Here is a 17297-nt window from a genome sequence, read left to right as displayed (position 1 = left end):
GCGAGGAGGGAACGTCGATGGGTGCTCAAATCGAGACTTACATTAGAGGTAACACGTCGACAGGCCGACAATACAACACTCGAGCGATACTCGGTGGGAACGCGCGTTCGCGCATTGTGAATGAGGAAGAAAAAGACGCGGCGCACGGGCGAAAGGATTGCGCGCGACGGGCGTCCCGAAGTTTCAACGCAATCAGGTCAGGCTTTCCGGTGAAACCGGGCGACCGGGTCCGAGGATTCGATACCGGCCACGCGCTGCACGACAGCTCGATACTATTGAACTCAAATAAACGCGCGCTTTTGTCTCGTGCGCGCCGGCTGCACGGCGCTCTCTGCGCGCAACTCTGGATGCAAAGTTAAAAATAAAGAGGCGACCGTTTAAGCGGCCTCCACATCGAGGCCGGTCGTGGCATAATGCGGCGAACGCGGAACTAGGATTCCGGCATCAAGCAGCCAGCCAGCCAGACGGTCGTTCCGTGCGTTAACTACCTTTTAATCAGCCGCGAGGCTCGCGCTGGGTCGCGCGCGAGGTCGGAGTTGTGTAATTTCGAGGGGAAAAGTCCCGCGACTTTTTCTCCGTCGTTTGGTTTGATATCGTAGCTCGCTGCACGCAGGACATAGGCTCGCGCAGGACACGCGAAACGCACTCTCAGTTTGCGAATCACGTCGCGAGACTAGCGTCTACATCGAACGCAGAAATGGTGGTACGCAGCATGCAAAAGTAGATCTCTGAATTCCTAAGAAACTAATTTTTTCGATATTTGTGAAATAAATCTTCCATCATAAAGATGGATGATTTCTTTTACGGAAAAGTCTCTAGAGTTGCATTCGTTGTCCGTCGATTCCTTCGAAATCACTTTTCATTGTGGTATGCCGACGTAATTAATTGGCATGTTCTCTGAGACGTGCAATACACACATGCACTCATCAATATAACAGCCAAACTTACTATTCACAAAATAGCTTCGGTTTGTTTTGATCACGAAGACTTGACGCTCTCCTCGAAATCTTTTCTCCTGTGATTAGGCAAGCAGGAACAACGCAGAGAATTCGAGTTTAATCAACTCGCGCGAGAATGTGAGAGCGCCTATTTTATGATGAGAGATATGGGAGAAATTAATTTCTTCGAGATTAAAGGATCTATTCTTGTCAATAGTATTTCAAACGAACGTAAGAAACTTTATTTTAAGTTAAGCTCGCGTCGCGCGAGCCGAGTAATCACCTTTAGTGAAATAAATGCGAACGCGTCATTTTCGATCCAAAATCAAACGTCGTCCAGACTTCCTTGAGGAATTCCGGACTTGCGCGAGCCGATACGTCATCTTGCGTCTGCATTTGCGATCTATGTCTCGCGTTCTGCGAGTTATAATCAGTGGCACAAAAGCGTGTTAGCTGTTTTTCCTAGAACGTACAGTTTTTTACAAAATAATGAGTACAATCTTAAGGTATGTTATATGCACTAAAATGCGTTTACCTCTCTACTATCGAGTAAGCTTCGGCGGCATGGAGACATATTCTGAATAAAATTTTCCTCTAACGTCCCTGTTAACGACTACCATGTGCGAAGCTGATACGACAGCTGTTTCAAAGTAAAAATCTGTTTTTCCGAAATTATATCAATACGGTTGTTTATATTTTTCCAATGAGTTTGGCGTCGGGAGTTGCGAGGACAAACTTATGTAACGACGTATTTCTCACGTTTTCATTTCGTGCATTTTAGCTTCTGTATTTCGAGACGTTTACGCACGATTATCGTGTAAGCATGAACGAGTTTGAAATTTAGTTTTCAATACATTTTAACTTTATATATTACGAACCTTGAAACACAAAAATATTATATGCTAGGTATCTACTGTTTGAATTATTGCAAACACGCTCTTGTGCCACTGACTATATATAGACGACGGGGCTTAACACACCTGAATCGCCTGAATGTGGCCATCCGCCGTCTTCTCACGGAAGCTCTCAAAAAGGAAGAAAGCGCCGCGGCGAGAAAGGATGGTGGGATAGAGGTAGAGAGAGAGGGAAAGCGATACACACACACAGAGAGAAAGAGAGAGAAAGAGCGAGGTTTATCGGCGTCGAAACGGCGTTTCGCGCGATCGAACACGAGGCCGGGTCGTTATACCTGACCGTTTAATATATATATATATATATCTATACACATACACACACACACACACAAACACACACAGAGGTATACACACGTCTGCTGTGTGATATACCTGTCGTATCGATCGTTTTCTTGCCGTCCGGTCGCGCGACCGGACCGTAACGCGCGATATCGAGCGCAAATAGCCACATTCGATATTCCCCCAACCCCTCTCGAAATAGAGCACACACAGAATCTTTCATAAGAAAGCCGCGATTGTGATGCGATGTGATGATGAGCCGCCAATGTGCGCGCGTGTGTGTCGCCATCGTGTCGACAGAGAGAGAAAGGGAGAGGTCTGAGACAAAATACGCGCGGTTGAAGGTGATGTAGCTATAAACCGCAATTAACTTGTGTTTACACTTTGACATTTGTCGACGCATGCCGTTAAAGGAAACTGGCGCTACTCCATTTATCTGTTACCGCGCAAATTGTTATCGTGCTATACACATCGAAATCGCCCGACTGGTGCAGGACGAAGTTTTACAGCACGGCTTGGAATTCGTTTCTCTCTTTCTCTCTCTTTCTCTCTATCTATCTATCAATCTATCTATCTATCTCTATTCTCTCGATAGGAATAGTATGATTCTGTAATTCGAAATGGGAGAGAGAGGAAGCCATATTTTACAATTAGTTGATATTTACGAGCCAGATGCACGAAACGGAGTTCAATGGTGCCAAAAAGCATTGCGATCTTGCGGGAGAGCCGGGTAGATAGACAGGTGTATGTAATTTGGCAGCGACTTTACTGATTAATTTGCAAAGGTTGCGTCCTTTGCGAATAGTTCATGTGGCACTCGTATTTATCTTGACATAGAATGACGAAATAGAAATATGAGAAAAACGATCAAAATTTGTTCAAAACGACGTCATGTGTAATGTGTGATATAATGATAATTAATTTAATACAATATATATTCGCTTCATAAGTCTAATTTAAAAAATTATTAATTTCCTGTCATCGATTCTCTCACGTCGTGATAATCATGATTTATCTGATGTCAAAGATTATTGGTGCTAAAGATTTCTCACTTTTCTGTTAAATCTCCTAGTAGAAAGCTTGGATATTCTCAAATAGATTCAGGTAGATAAACTTTTATCATCATACACAACGCGAGACAACAGAGAGAAAGAAACCCTGCAACTTTTTTCATTATGTTTATGAATTATTTATCTTAATAAATATTTATTTCATTATGTCTGCAAATATGCTCTATTAAATTTATCATTAAATTTGCATCATAATGCAATGTAAATTTTTGTTGTATTTATGCAGCAACAAGTTTACTAAAAGTTGCTGCCAGATTTACATAACATCATTTTCAGCAAAAAAAAAAATATATATATATATATAATTGATAATTCTATTTTATTTCATTTATACATATATTTTTTCATTCTAAATATAAATGCATCCTAATCAGTCAAGGATGTAATCTTTACAAATAGTAAAACTTCTCAATTTTAAATTAGATATATAATTTCGTTCTTTGATTCACTTGACAAACACGACCATTCTTTTCCACCAATCCGATGTAAACGGCATTTAGCTCAATTATCATTTGCAATCATTGATCTGTCCGGACTTTGAGTACTGTGGTCGACGGGAAATGCTGGAAATTTCTCCAGATTCCCCCGACCTTGCTCCAATAATCGCGTCCACCGCGTCTCACCTGACGAAGTTCTTCGATAAATTCGCCCGAACGTTTGTAAAGCGACACAGATGTCGTGTGCCTATGCCGTGGTGTTAAAATCTGACGTCTCATAATCCGTCTCATGAGCGCAGCCCACATAGGTACATGTATCTCTCTCTTTCTCTCTCTCCTCCTCTCAGCATCGAGAAGTCCTTGCAGGAGCGTTCGCGGCGGATTTACGGCGGCGCTGTTGAATGAACGTAGGTACTACGAGGCACCCGTTAATAATTCCGATGCTGAGTCACCGTTTCCAATACGCCCACCGTCGTCATCGCTCAGTGCATTCCCAATGACGTCGGTCGCTGACACCGCGCGGTAGCCAGCACGCGATGACGTTCGCCCGGCGACGCGCCGAGTGTCGACCGAAAGTCGCGAAAGCATCCGAGCGCGAAAATCACTCCTCTGATGATCCTCCGTCGATGACTCGACGAATGTCGTCGCTCGCTGCACTGCGAGCCGCCGCACCACGTCGTTAGTCCCAGACTATTTCGAGTCGAAGGCACATATCGGGAGAGACAGCCAGCCGGCGCGTTCGAAATACTCGCGTATGCGCGAAACGAGGTACGTTTCGTAAGAGAGTTCGCCGCGAGCAAACATTCAGACGCCATTACTCACCGGTCCCTTAATGTAAACCCCGGACATATCGATAGATTAATGCCGCCGCACACTCGCGCATATCGGTAGATTAGCCGGCGCGTTATTAACGGAGAAACTCGACGGCCGACTCGTTTGTGGATTACCAGGCGCTTGCGTTACTATTCTGTAAGAGCATTACCACGGCACACACGTCGTCGCTTCCTGCTATTGTTACATCATTGGACAGTCCGCATTTCGCTCTCCTTCATTCGCTTTCGATTTTCATTCATTTTTTTCTTCCTTTTTATTTGTCACCTTTTAATCGGCACAGCGCGCGAGTCGAAACCCGACTTTAGTCCTATATTTTCGACCTGAACTTTCCTATGCCCTGAAGAATCAGGGTATATTCAATACAACTGGAAACTGAAACTCTACTTAACGCTTCTAAATGGTGAGAAACCCACAAAACGTCACTTCTAGGTTCTAAGAGTAATGTTAGTAGATTAAATATACGGAGAGAGCTTTATAGTAAAAGTTACAATAGAATTTTGTGACCGAGAAATAAATTAACATTCTGTTGCAATTGACTTCATCTCTTTCATCTCATATGTATTACTTATATTTTAGGAACTAAAAACGATAAAAAAATTCGTTAAATGATACATCAAACATCTATTTAGAGTACAAATCAAGAGTAATATAAGGCCAATAATTTTTCGCAACCTTAAGAATCAAAATAAACGCGCAATTGGGACTTTAAAGTGAGGAGGGCATTAATTAAAATATAATAATTGGGATTCAGGGTCAAGTGGATGGTTTGATTTGCCGCATACGATAGATCGAAAAATATTCTGCGCCTTGCGTTCCTCTGACGCTGCCAAAAAAATTATTCTCTCCCGTGATTTCATTGTTCGCACTAATATCTAGCGCGCGGCTTTTACCGGCCTTATATTACAAAAATCTGCTATATTTCTAGCAAAATTTACTTCGTTCCTGAGCAAGATAGACCGTCGTTACTGACCGTCTATTTCCGTACCACCGAAAACATAGTAAAGTTGAGAAGAATTTATATGAAAAGGAACCACAATATTCTCACCGTATAGAATCAAAATAGATTGATATGAGCTTCAGAGTGTCAAAGTAGGCGTTAGATTAAATATTGATGTCGAAAGTGGAATGAAAAGTTCGACTCGGGCGGACAGGTATACCGCGACTTCTGCGGACGACGACAACGACGACACGTTATTAGCTCCTACTTATAGCGAAGGGAAACCTATAAACGCCTCGACCGTATATACCCACTTTTAATCGAAGATCCGGTATTTTTCCATGCAAATTGCATCGCGCTGCATGCGCCACCGCGTTATATACTCACTATCTGCGGTAACGTACAATCCGCTGCCGTCTTTTCTCTCTTCCTCCCGCTCCCGCGCGAGGGATAAATTAAATTATTGCGTAGCATTGCGTTAATACGTCATAATTGCAAAGCGATAGCCAAGCGATCGTTCGATGATTGTGATGTAAAATACGTCGCTCTTTAGGTAAGCGCGATTACGCGCCACGAACATCACGCAATTTCTGCTTCCGCGTGATAAGATCGTCGTTACTCGTTATCTCTCTTTCTCTCTCTTTCTCTCTAAGAAATTCTTACCGCGTTCCCGGGCTTTCTCTCTCTCCCCTCTTTCTCTCTTTCTCTCTCTTTCTCTCTAAGAAATTCTTACCGCGTTCCCGGGCTTTCTCTCTCTCCCCTCTTTCTCTCTTTCTCTCTCTCTCTTTTCCTTCGTCTCCGGAAAACGTCATGGCGTGTTATCGGCGCGTCGCACGTCATTTTCCTCCTACGACCTGCCGCAGCCGTGTCGATGCACCCGTGCCATCGGTGCATCGATGCGTTTGCGTGCGCGATGGGCCTCAGGCACTCCATTCGTAAGATTTGTCCTGTTGTTCTTGCCGATTATTACGTCCATTGTTTATACATCAGTCCTGCGGGGACAGTTTCTCTTGTAAATCGAGAGATAAATTGTTTCTTCCTCATTTATAGACGTTGAACATTCGTTGCAATCGATAATATAGCAGAACTAACAATTAAAGATTTATCATAGGTCATGCAATCTGAATTTAAAAGTCGCGAAATAGCTGGAGTATTTTAGTAAACTAGCACCTCTAAAGTTGTGTTTATTGTATAACAATTATATGTCAACACACAAAAAATGTCATTCCGTCTCTGAGGAAAGCAATTATAAGAAGTCTTCTTTCTAGATGTTGGCTTCTCGACTTGCTTCTTTTAAGTAGTGGTTCTTCCACGTGGAATATTTTCTTGATAATATATTTCCTTGATATTATATTTTTTTTAAATATACTCATATTTTTCCACGCGGAATATTTTTTTAATAATATATTTTCTTGATATTATATTTTCTTAAAATATACTCATACAAATTCTAGTAAAAAGTTCACTGTTGTGTACTCAGAAAATTACTCTTCTTAACAAGAATATTATAAAGCCTGATCCAAGAAACAATTGGTTTGATTCTATGTAATAAACTTTTTGTTTTTATTTAATAACAGAGATAAAATCTGATAACAGAGATAATATCTGAAAAAAATATTTGGTAGTAATAACTAATAACATATTTACTTCTATAATACATAAAATATTTCTCAACTAAAAAAAAACATACATTTTCTTAAGACAAAAATATACATTTTCTTTACCTTTTCATGAAAACAATCGTTTATTCTCTTTAAATAAAATAATTTAGATTCAAGTGAAAAAGTACACTTTTATTTTTTAAATATACTAGAACACCACATAGCGCGCGCTTCGCGTGCGTCACTTTAGCCTTTTTGTTGTATTATTTACAATTTATATTACAATAATCGTTTTTACAAATTATATTCCCAGCAAACACAATGTTACATATAACATACATGTTAATTGTAATTTCCTATTACAATAAATATCAAATTTATATGACGCGAACAACACAACCTGATCTGTCACCGCGGCTGACAGCTGCAAGCGGCACGAATTCAATTGCGGGATCGAGACAATCGAGACGATCGAGACGACCAATTAGCGTCGCGGAAAAGAGGCTTCACCCACTTCGATATATTCGAGATTTAGTTAACACGCACTTTTTCTGATAGGATCTTTTCTCTCAGTGCATTCTTCATTAAAATGCTTACTAGGATTCAGAATGTATTCTAAATAGATTTGATGCTCATAATGAATTCTTTTATGATAAATTTAAGAAATACTTGAACCAAGTAACACTCACTTAAGAAAGCAGTATGTATTTTTCTATGTGTAAACAGATTTGTTTAAGCCGCCTGAGCATTCGAAGATCAAAAATGTTGACCTGTCGAACTTTTAAGTCTGCCAACGTGTCGTAACAATCTGGAAAATAATATTTCGCTTTTAAAACGCGTTTTTAAACGCGCACACGATCTCGATACGTACGAATCGGCCAGCATCGAGGCGTCTAAAACTGTTTCCCCGCTCAAGGAGTGAAAGTCGTTTATCTGGTTTGCGCTAACGATGGGTTTTTTTTACGTCGCAATGCATGATCACGCAGAAACTATTAAAATGCTCGACCGAGCCGGTTCCATGGGGAGCACGTGCGCGCTCCTGTCGTTTTTCCCGGGACCCGCCGTGAGTACATAATACACAGTTTGCAGTAGCGATAATTAAACACTACGTAACGTTGAATATCTCGCGTCCGGTGAATTGCACGGTTTATACAGTATCTCACCGGATTATGTTTTGCGTACGCGCAATACTTAGTTTCACAATGTTGCGTCATCACGTTCGAGCGGCCGACTCTTGTCGCTACTGCTGCTGCGAACGTGAAAAATCAATGATGCATTTTGAGAATTTTTGAGAATTTTTGCTCGATCGCTTTTATAAAAAAAAAAAAAAAAAAGGAGTAAATCGACATTTTGCGGAAATACGTTGTATGAGAATCGCGATTCGTAAGAAACAGACAGGCCCGTATTAACATGATTTAGGTCCGTATTAATAGTCGTTATTTGAAACTTGCTTCAGATGAGACATTCAGATTTTAATTCAGGCCCGTATTAATAGTCATTATTTGAAACTTATCCCATGTGAGATACTTAGACACGAATTTAGAGTCGGATTTAAATTTCTTGAACCACACAATATGTGCGATGTTGCATTTGCAATCGCGATTCAGCTGAGGGATTCGCAACTAACTTTAAATTCAAATTTGAGTATCATAGCTGAAACAAGTTTCAAATAACGACTATTAATACGGCTCTTAAGCCTGATCTACAATATGCTCTTTGCTTCCTGCTTCTTTCTCTTTATCTCTTTCTGACTCAAACCTTAAACTTTAAGCCAGAAAAAGGCAGAAGACAAGAAACAGAATGCAAAGAGCATATTGTAGATCAGGCTTTAAAGTTAGAGGTAACTTTTTCAACTGAATCGCGGTTGCAAATGTAATGTCTCATACATTATATAATTTAAAAACTTTTATCTAACTCTAAAATCAGATCTACGTAATATCTTACGTAGGACAAGTTTCAAGTAATTACTATTAATAAGGGCCTTAATGTCTCAAATAAAAAGATATTTTTCTTTTAACCTTTAGACTGCTGGGAAAGCCACAAAAGTGGCTTTATAGGTCTAAAGGTTAATGAGATTAATATGCAAAAGAACACGAGGAAAGCTCGACTCTGATCGATAACTTGTATAATTTTTTTTAATTAGTCATTTGTAACATTTCTTTCGCGCGCGCGCGTGTGTGTGTGTGTGTATGTGTCGCAAAATGCACTTTTATATATTACTCTTGCTCCAAAGTCTTCACCGCCGTATTTGCATCGAGATCCTCCTACATAACGGCCCGACTCAGCGAATCGCGAAAACATCCGTCTTGGACGAGGACGTTCATTCATCGAGACGAGCAAGCCACGTTGGGAGGGAGCAAAGACTGCGAAGTGCACTGTTGGGCGCGCGCGAAAATACACGTGCATCACGAGATAGCCAATTCTCTAATGCCGACTATCCATTAATAACTTCGTTCTCGACAATGTGACTCTGATGTTCTGGGGAAAAATATTAATTTCCCCCTCGAGAATAATCGTATCTAGAAAAACACACAGTCTACATTCACCCTCTGATAACGCGCCATCGTCACTTCGACTTCAAATTTTTTACGCACTATTTTCGTACGGTAGACACGATCGAAGAATTTCTTGGAAATTAATATCCATTTCCAAACAGCCTCTCGAGAGTCTCAAACGCGTACACCAGTATCTATAAACATAATACTTGCAAAATTACAATTAACTCTACGACCAAGAGAAAAATATTCTATTTTCTTTGAATTAATTTTAGGATGCATTAAGAATTTTAAGAATTGAAATGACTGAAATTTAGGACTTGAAATTTAGAAGCATTTTATGATGTAATTTGAAGTCCATAATAACGCATGATTTTTGGATAAGGAATTTAAATAATCATTAAAATAAAATTGATTTTTGAATTTAAATAATCATTAAAATAAAATTACGAAATTTTAGGAAATATTAAAAATTTCCAGGATTAAAATTAGGAGAATTTAGAAATTAAAATTACAATTTAGGAGAATTTTTTTAGGTATAATCTCGGGTTCAAGTTGAGTGATTTTTGAGGATTTTCTATAATTCCCGGTGGTCCTCACACACATATACACACAGAATTATTCGGAGTTCTCAAGAATATTTTCGTTTCGTCACTCATTCGGCGACTCATGGACATTCTCCTCTGCTCACATTAGATCATGCTTGGCTGTGGCCACTTTGGCCCGATATCTGGTCGCGCTATGTGTGCACGCGTGTGACGCACGTGTTGGTTTCCCGCGTCGAGCTATTAACTCTTTTCACGCGTAAGCGGTCGCGCGCTTATCACGGAAAAATTACCGGCAGCTCGTTGACGCACGCGGCGACTCGCCTCGCAGCAGCGGATACACACAACGTCGACACTGTGGAAAGTAGGGTGCTAGCAGCAGCTTCAGCTAGAGCTAGGCCGCCACTGTCAATATTAACAACCCCCTGTTGCGCGCATCTAATCTACCTACCTTATCCATAGATAGTGCAACGACGAAGCGGCGATCAGCCGCCGTGCGTTCCCACGTATCGATACGACGATACTGTGTCGCCGGCCGCGTACAAAATGCACAAAGGCACCTCCGTTTACGTCACCGTTTCGATACTGGGAAAACTTCGACTGCTTTGACTCACAATCGTCTTACTGGCTGATCAATCCGCCACGTGACTCGCCACGTATTTCGCCACGTTACATCGTAACACGTGTTCTCTTAAAAAATTTCCTTTATTAATTACTCAAATTCACATGAATCATCATCGCATACTATTGCATCATAGTTGATTTTCAAAACATCATATTTTAGGAAAGTTATGCCGTAATCAAAATGACCACAAAATAATGTTATGTTCGTAGAATAATTATTCTCTCTCTTTCTTTCTTTCTCTCTCTCTCTCTCTCTCTCTCTCTTTCTCTCTCTCTCTCTCTCTCTCTCTCTCTCTCTCTCTCTCTCTCTCTGTCTCTCTGTCTCTCTTTGATTAGAATGACTTTGAAATCTTTGTGAGATTACTTTATCTCTGTTATCTTTATTTTTCCGTACTTTGGAGCTTTTGTGACTCAATTCCCAACTTGCCGTCTTGCTCTAACGGGAGAAATTTTTCAGTTCTGTCATTTTTTTCTGGCAGATCTCCTTATCTTATCGTCTTGTTCGAATTATCTCGACCATCGCCGCGTTGAAAACGGTCGAGGATGTCACTTCCGGTTGCAGCAACACGGCGTCGCGGCCGACGACGTGTTGGTGTGCGCACGTGCGTTCGTACATACGTCCGTTCGTGCGTGCGTGCGTGCGTGCGTGTCATGCACACGCAGGCGTAACTGGAAAGCAGCGCACGTGCCACGCGGTCGCGCAGGTACGTACCTACCTACACACGAGAAGCTTCACGTCGAAACGCAATATTTGACCCTCCTGTCCTCCCACGAATGAGCTCCAAGGGTCGTTCAGGCGTTGCGAATCTCAACGTGAGCTCAGCTAATTTTCAGTCCGCGTTCATAGAACGAAACTAAAGCAATTTGGAAGAGATACGCAACCATGAATGCTCGCAAAACCGATTTGTCTCATCACAGATCACCAAATTTCAAATTTTTTTCAAATTTTGAAATTTTTCGTGAGAAGAAGGGAATTTTGAAATATAATTGGATAAATACATCTATACATGCATTTCTGTGTAAGTTTTGTATATTACATAAACAATTACATAATTTACATTTTTGTAAATATTAATTAATAGGTGAAAACTGTCGCTCTGTATTCTCTCACTCGCGAGTGAGCTTCAAGGATCGTTTTGACGTTGCGAATCTCAATGTGACCTCAGTTAATTTCCAGTCCGCATTCGTAGAGCGAAACTAGAGCAATTTGGAAGAGATAATAATATAACCATATAATATAACCACGAGTATCTGCAAACCGATTTATCTTTCTTTGACGTCATTCCAAAATCACGATTGTCAAATTTAGAGTGCAAATTTTGAAGCTTTTCGTGTAAAATAACAGAGAATCTGGAATATTTAATGGGATTAATACATTTGCAACAGATCACATTTATGTGTGGTTTCTGTGTGATTAAATTCCACAAACAATTACGCAACTTACATTTTTGCAAATAATTAATTAATAAACGAATTGTCGCTCTTTATATAAATACATTTGTAACAGGTCATATTTCTGTGTAATTTTTGTAAATTACACAAAGCATCGCGCAATTTATAAATTTGCATGATTTCCGTAAATTGCATCCATTTACATTTTCATAAATGATGATTAAGAAGACGAACTGTCGCGCTCTGTAATGACGTGGGCCGAAGGATCCGATCCAGCGATTAAATTTGGAAGGACCAATCGTGCACATTTAAGAACGTGAGATACGAGGACGAATGAGGAACAAGACCGATAATCGGCCGGGATCCCAACGGGAGCGCTTTATTTCACGTGTACCAGTCGATATTTAAAGCGAGAGTAGTCTCTCGGAATAACCAGTAGAATATATCTCGCGTAGGACACTTCGTGTTTACAGTGACTGATATCCTGTGTACAAAGTAGACCAGCATACACACGCACACCGGATAAGATATGGCATACGCATCTTCTTGCTATATTTTCCTGCAACGATTCCAGCAGCAGTATTTTCCTCCGTTTTATCCAGCAATCCAGAATCACGCCTACTCACCGTACAACCTATTATCTAGAATCCCGAACCGATGGAATATAATCCCGTACCAATGGGGTAGAATCCCGTACCAATGGGGTAGAATCCCGTACCAAGTGGATAGAGTCCCGTACCAATTGGGTAGAGTCCCGTACCAATGGGATAAAATCCCATACCAGTGGAATAGAGACCCGTGCAAATCGGACAGAAACCTGTACAAATGGGATAAAAGCACGTCCAAATGGTGTAAAATGCCGGAGCAATGGAGCAGAATCGCGTACGAATGGAACAGAATCCTGCGCAAACAGCCGTGGTTGATCAGAACGTGGAAGCAAAGGACCGCGTCGCCCGACGAGCAAAAGTCACCCGACGAGCAAAAGTCGCCCGACGAGCAAAAGTCGTCGTGAGTCTTCCTGGCTTTTAATACGCGGATGCCCTTGGCAGCCAACGGCTTCCGCGCGCGTTTTTCGTGCTCGTACGTGTGTGTGTGTGTGTGTGTGTGTGTATGTGTGTGTGTGCGTGTGTGTGTACACGTGAAGTCACGCCGCTGGCACTTTCCCTTTTCAAGATCGATTTTGGCGCCGTGCGTCCCAACGGCGCAAGTCGACGACGTCGGCGGTTCTTCCTCGGAGCAGGGCCGTACTTGCGAGCGCGACCACCCATGCGTTCCCCTTAATTCGCTCCGGGGAAATCGATACAGCCGGCATATACCGCTACTTCGGCTTTAGTGAACTCGCGAAATTTTCCAACAACGCTCCGCGCACTTGAAGGCTCCTCGCGATGTCAGCGCGAGAGCGCCAAGCGCGGGATAATGGCGGGACAACTGTGCGGGATTGTGCCCGTCGTGCTTGTCGACCTATTTATTAGTCGCTTGTCGCGTGTCCAATTGATCAGTTTTATCAGATTCATCGTGTCCCCCCGCTGTTCAGTTCTGCCGGAAAGCATCGCGAAAGCACTCTCACCGTAGGACGGGGAGCCTTCTGACCCGCGATGTGCACATACATTCATATTTATATTTGCGATAATATGTATTACGCGCCACGGTGCGTGCTGCAGTTCGCGCCATTAGACACAGCACAGATAAAAGAACGATTCGCGATGACACTCGGACGTGCTGATTACACCCGCACGGCAGGGCCCACGGCAATTTTCCGAGCGAGGAAGTTCCACAGATCGCGTCGCATCATCACTCTCGAAATTTTCGGTCGACTCGGCCGCGCTTTCAATCCACCTGGCCAGCCCCGCTCCCCGGAGCCACGGCCACTCTGCTCGCTCCACCGGTTCGTTAATCGGCAAAAAACCATTGGAGAGGGGGTGGCAGAAGGAAGAAAAAGAGTATCCGAAAAAAGGTGTCTTAGGCCGGGACATCAAAAGCTCTTCCACGGGGGTGACCCGCCGCGGTCCATCCCTGTCCGCAAAGGCTCTCTCTCTCTCCCTCTCTATCTCCGTCTCTCTCGCCCACTCCTCTCTCTCCTCACAGCCCCTCTCTGCGCCCTCTTCGTCCCTCTTCCGTCTCCCGGCCTGCCTCGCGAAAACCCGCCGCCTTTCGTTAAAGGTGACCCGACGAAATCGCCGGGCGAGTCACACGTGCGTGCGAAAGGGTTGAAGGGGGTGGCTCGGGTGGCGGCAGGGCGCGGGAGAGAGGAAGGAGGACGTAGGTAGATTGCGGGCGGCGGGGGAGGACCACCACCACACGAGGCAGACGGCGCGGCCTTGCACGCACCTCGCGCTATACGCCACGGATGCCGCCGAAAATCCCCTAAAGCGAAGTACGCGAAACAAAGGCCATCCCTCCCGCGCCCCCGCTTTGTCCGTTGCCCGTCATATCATCCCTCCCGGTCTCTCCCGGCCTCCTCGCGTGCACGAGCACCCGCGCGCGTTTAGTGCATCTTTGTCTCCGCCACCCCGGTCGCTCTCCATCCCTCTTTCTTCCTCTTCTTTATCCGTTAATTTTGCGAACGTGCACTTGTTCCTTCCTTTTTCGCGAATATTCCGCTCAGTCGCGATCTCGGCCCGACGAGATTTGCCACGGTGTGATAAATCCCTAGCTGTGGCAGAACGCGTTCTCCTCCACGTAAGTCTCCGGGTCCAGATGAGATCCAACGACGAGTATTATTTCGGTTGAGCACGCTTCACACTGAAGGAAAAAATATCTAAACAATAATAAATATTTATTCAGTGGAGATGCTAATAACATGTTTACTTTTTTACTGATATGTAAAATAAAAAATAAATACATTTTTTCTCCAAAGGAGAAGGAAACCTTAACTTTTCATGAAAACAGTCGTTTTTAGTCTGTTGAAATAAAAAAATTTACATTTGAAGTATGTTATCAATACCACCAAAGAAATATTCCCTCGTTATTTTTTTCCCAGTGTACAATTAAACGAAGTAAGCGAGTCAGACCAAGTGAAAAAGAAACGCGGGAGAGTGCAACCCTTTCGGGCTGCGTGCATTCGTTATCACAAGATCTGAGTAATTAATAAGGATCTACTGATCCTCTTCAGATTACAATTTTACAGGGAATCCTAAACTAACTTACAACTACCTTACATTCCGAACCAACGCATCTGTTCGCAATTCCTCTTTAGAAGATTCGAGTACTTCATATAATTGCCCATGAAAAATTACACATATAAGAGAAAGCGTACGATTTAAATAGTAACGATATAAAAGAGTCCCCTTTGATTTCAGAATGATAAGCGCGATACGAAAGACTTCATCCTGAAAGCAAGATTCGATAATGCGTATCCGAGTTAAGGCTGACATTGTAGCGTTATCGATCGCCAACTCGTCGGTTAAATGAATTCGCGATGCCGCAGTTGTGTGTTCTGTTCAATACGTAAACTGTCATAAATATAGAATGACGCTCGTTGCTGCACGTAAGTGCAAAGCGCGACCGGCGATGCGTCTCGCGTGTATCGTGCACATTTCGCTATCCCGGCGTAAGTTATTTTTATGATACACGGAAAGGCTCGATAAGTCGTTTGGTATAATTCAAGAAGACAGTGGAACATACACCCACACGAATCACATCGGTACTCGCTTCCAGTTAGTTTTGTTCCGCGGAAATGCCTTGTCAATAATTTGTGGAATGAACTAAAAAGCCCACTCTTATCGCAAAAACAGCTGATGCGTCTTAGAGAACACTTAAAGGCAAGCCTGAAGACTGCTAATCTCTGGATGGCGACGTTGGCGAAGGTCGGTCGATCCAATTTCCGATCGAGGTGACAATTCCCTGTCGCGTGGCGAATCTGGCCTACGCGTGGGTGGATGGAGCGATTGCATTATTTCTCGAAAGCTCGTGATGAAGCTTTATCCTCGGACACGGGGTCGGTGTGCGTGGATGGGCAGTGGTTGGTTGGTTGGTTGGTTCGTCCTGTGGGTCGTTCGCCGCGTCTTCTTCAAGGTTGCTCGAAAGCTCGCCGCGGCACCGGCGATGAGTGGGTCGGCCCGTTGAAAAATCGATACCTACGAAAGCGAGAGTCGTTCCCTCGGTCGTTCCACCCTCCTTTTTGTTCTTCGCGCCGTGCCGCGCCGCGTCCTCTTCTTACTTGCCGTTTGGTTCATTCATGTAGTCGCGGCCGCGCCGATGCACCGAGATGTGCAGCGTGTACAATGCACGCCCGTGCAGGCGTGAACGGAGTGTCGGCCGAAACGGGAACAGACGCATCGTTTATCTGTCACCCGAGACGAATCCCGCGTGAGACGATTGCGTGAGAGGGCTGCCTTTGGCAGCCTCGCTCGCGATAGTAATCCGCCTTCCTCGTCGATTCGCAACGTCGTTGCACCTGTTGTACCGCGCCGCGGAGCAAACAAAGCTTTCAACAAAGTTCTCTCGGTGACTGGAATATCTTCACACGTTCGCTACATATGCGTGACGCGCTAATCTCCCGAGCTTATCTTTGCGCAGAATGTCTTCATAAGAAAATTCCAATTCCACTTAACACGTTCGCTAACATCGGCGATAATTTCTCTCTCGATACCCGCACGAGCAAACTAGATTTGTTTCTCACGATTATACAAAGACAAACACAATATTTCCTGATGACCTACGGCAAGGGACCGTCAGATAAATCTTGATTGGCGCACGTTAATCGAGTTCTGAAATTACTTTACGATCATATTTACAAAGATTCTAAATGAGATGTCTCAAATTTGAATGTCGTTTTGTTAAAAATTTGTTTTGTTTAACAAAACACTCGACTGTCATTGTAACAGATGCTTGATCGTGGGAAGAGAATTTCTTCGAATTAAAAACAAACTCAAGAATGCAAAAAGCCTTGATCACATCTAAATCGATTCAAATTATATCTGAAGAAATTAAATATTTCTCGTTCAATTTAAAATTTATGAGTTTTTGCGAGAGATTGAACAAGGAACGTTTAATTTTTTCCAAACTCATAAATTGTAAATTCGAGAAATCGAATTTAGAGTCCTAAGTATACACAATATGTTGTATATATTTTCGGATACTCGTTCCTCCTAATATTGACTTATTTTTTCAACGCCGTCCTGCACGCGAATATTATTGACAGTATTCTACACAAGTAACGCGCTCTCGTCGAGGAAAATTTCGTAAATGAGGAGCAAACAGAATATGCAAACGCGAAATACTCCTACTCC

General features: G+C 42.9%; 1 protein-coding gene across 9 annotated transcripts in view; it reads left to right on the top strand.

Moving 5' to 3' along the window:
- Positions 1-17297, top strand: part of LOC116847478 (insulin-like growth factor 2 mRNA-binding protein 1) — a 147957-nt gene that overhangs the window by 113516 nt on the left and 17144 nt on the right. Inside the window, exon 1 of one of the 9 annotated variants that reach the window (XM_032822516.1) lies at positions 12471-13074. The exons of 7 other annotated variants lie outside the window; for them this stretch is intronic. In XM_032822516.1, coding sequence (XP_032678407.1) covers positions 12596-13074 — 479 coding nt within the window. In that variant the 5' untranslated portion in view covers positions 12471-12595. Of the gene's footprint in view, positions 1-12470; positions 13075-17297 lie in introns of those variants that run through there. One more of the 9 variants, XM_032822515.1, reaches the window with a different exon arrangement.

Source organism: Odontomachus brunneus, unplaced genomic scaffold (genome assembly GCF_010583005.1).
Source record: "Odontomachus brunneus isolate Ranch 3 - 2012 unplaced genomic scaffold, Obru_v1 Obru_scaffold_078, whole genome shotgun sequence".
Classification (NCBI taxonomy): domain Eukaryota; kingdom Metazoa; phylum Arthropoda; class Insecta; order Hymenoptera; family Formicidae; genus Odontomachus; species Odontomachus brunneus.
The sequence above is the reverse complement of the archived record's forward strand: the minus strand, read 5'-3'. Positions and strand labels throughout refer to the sequence as shown.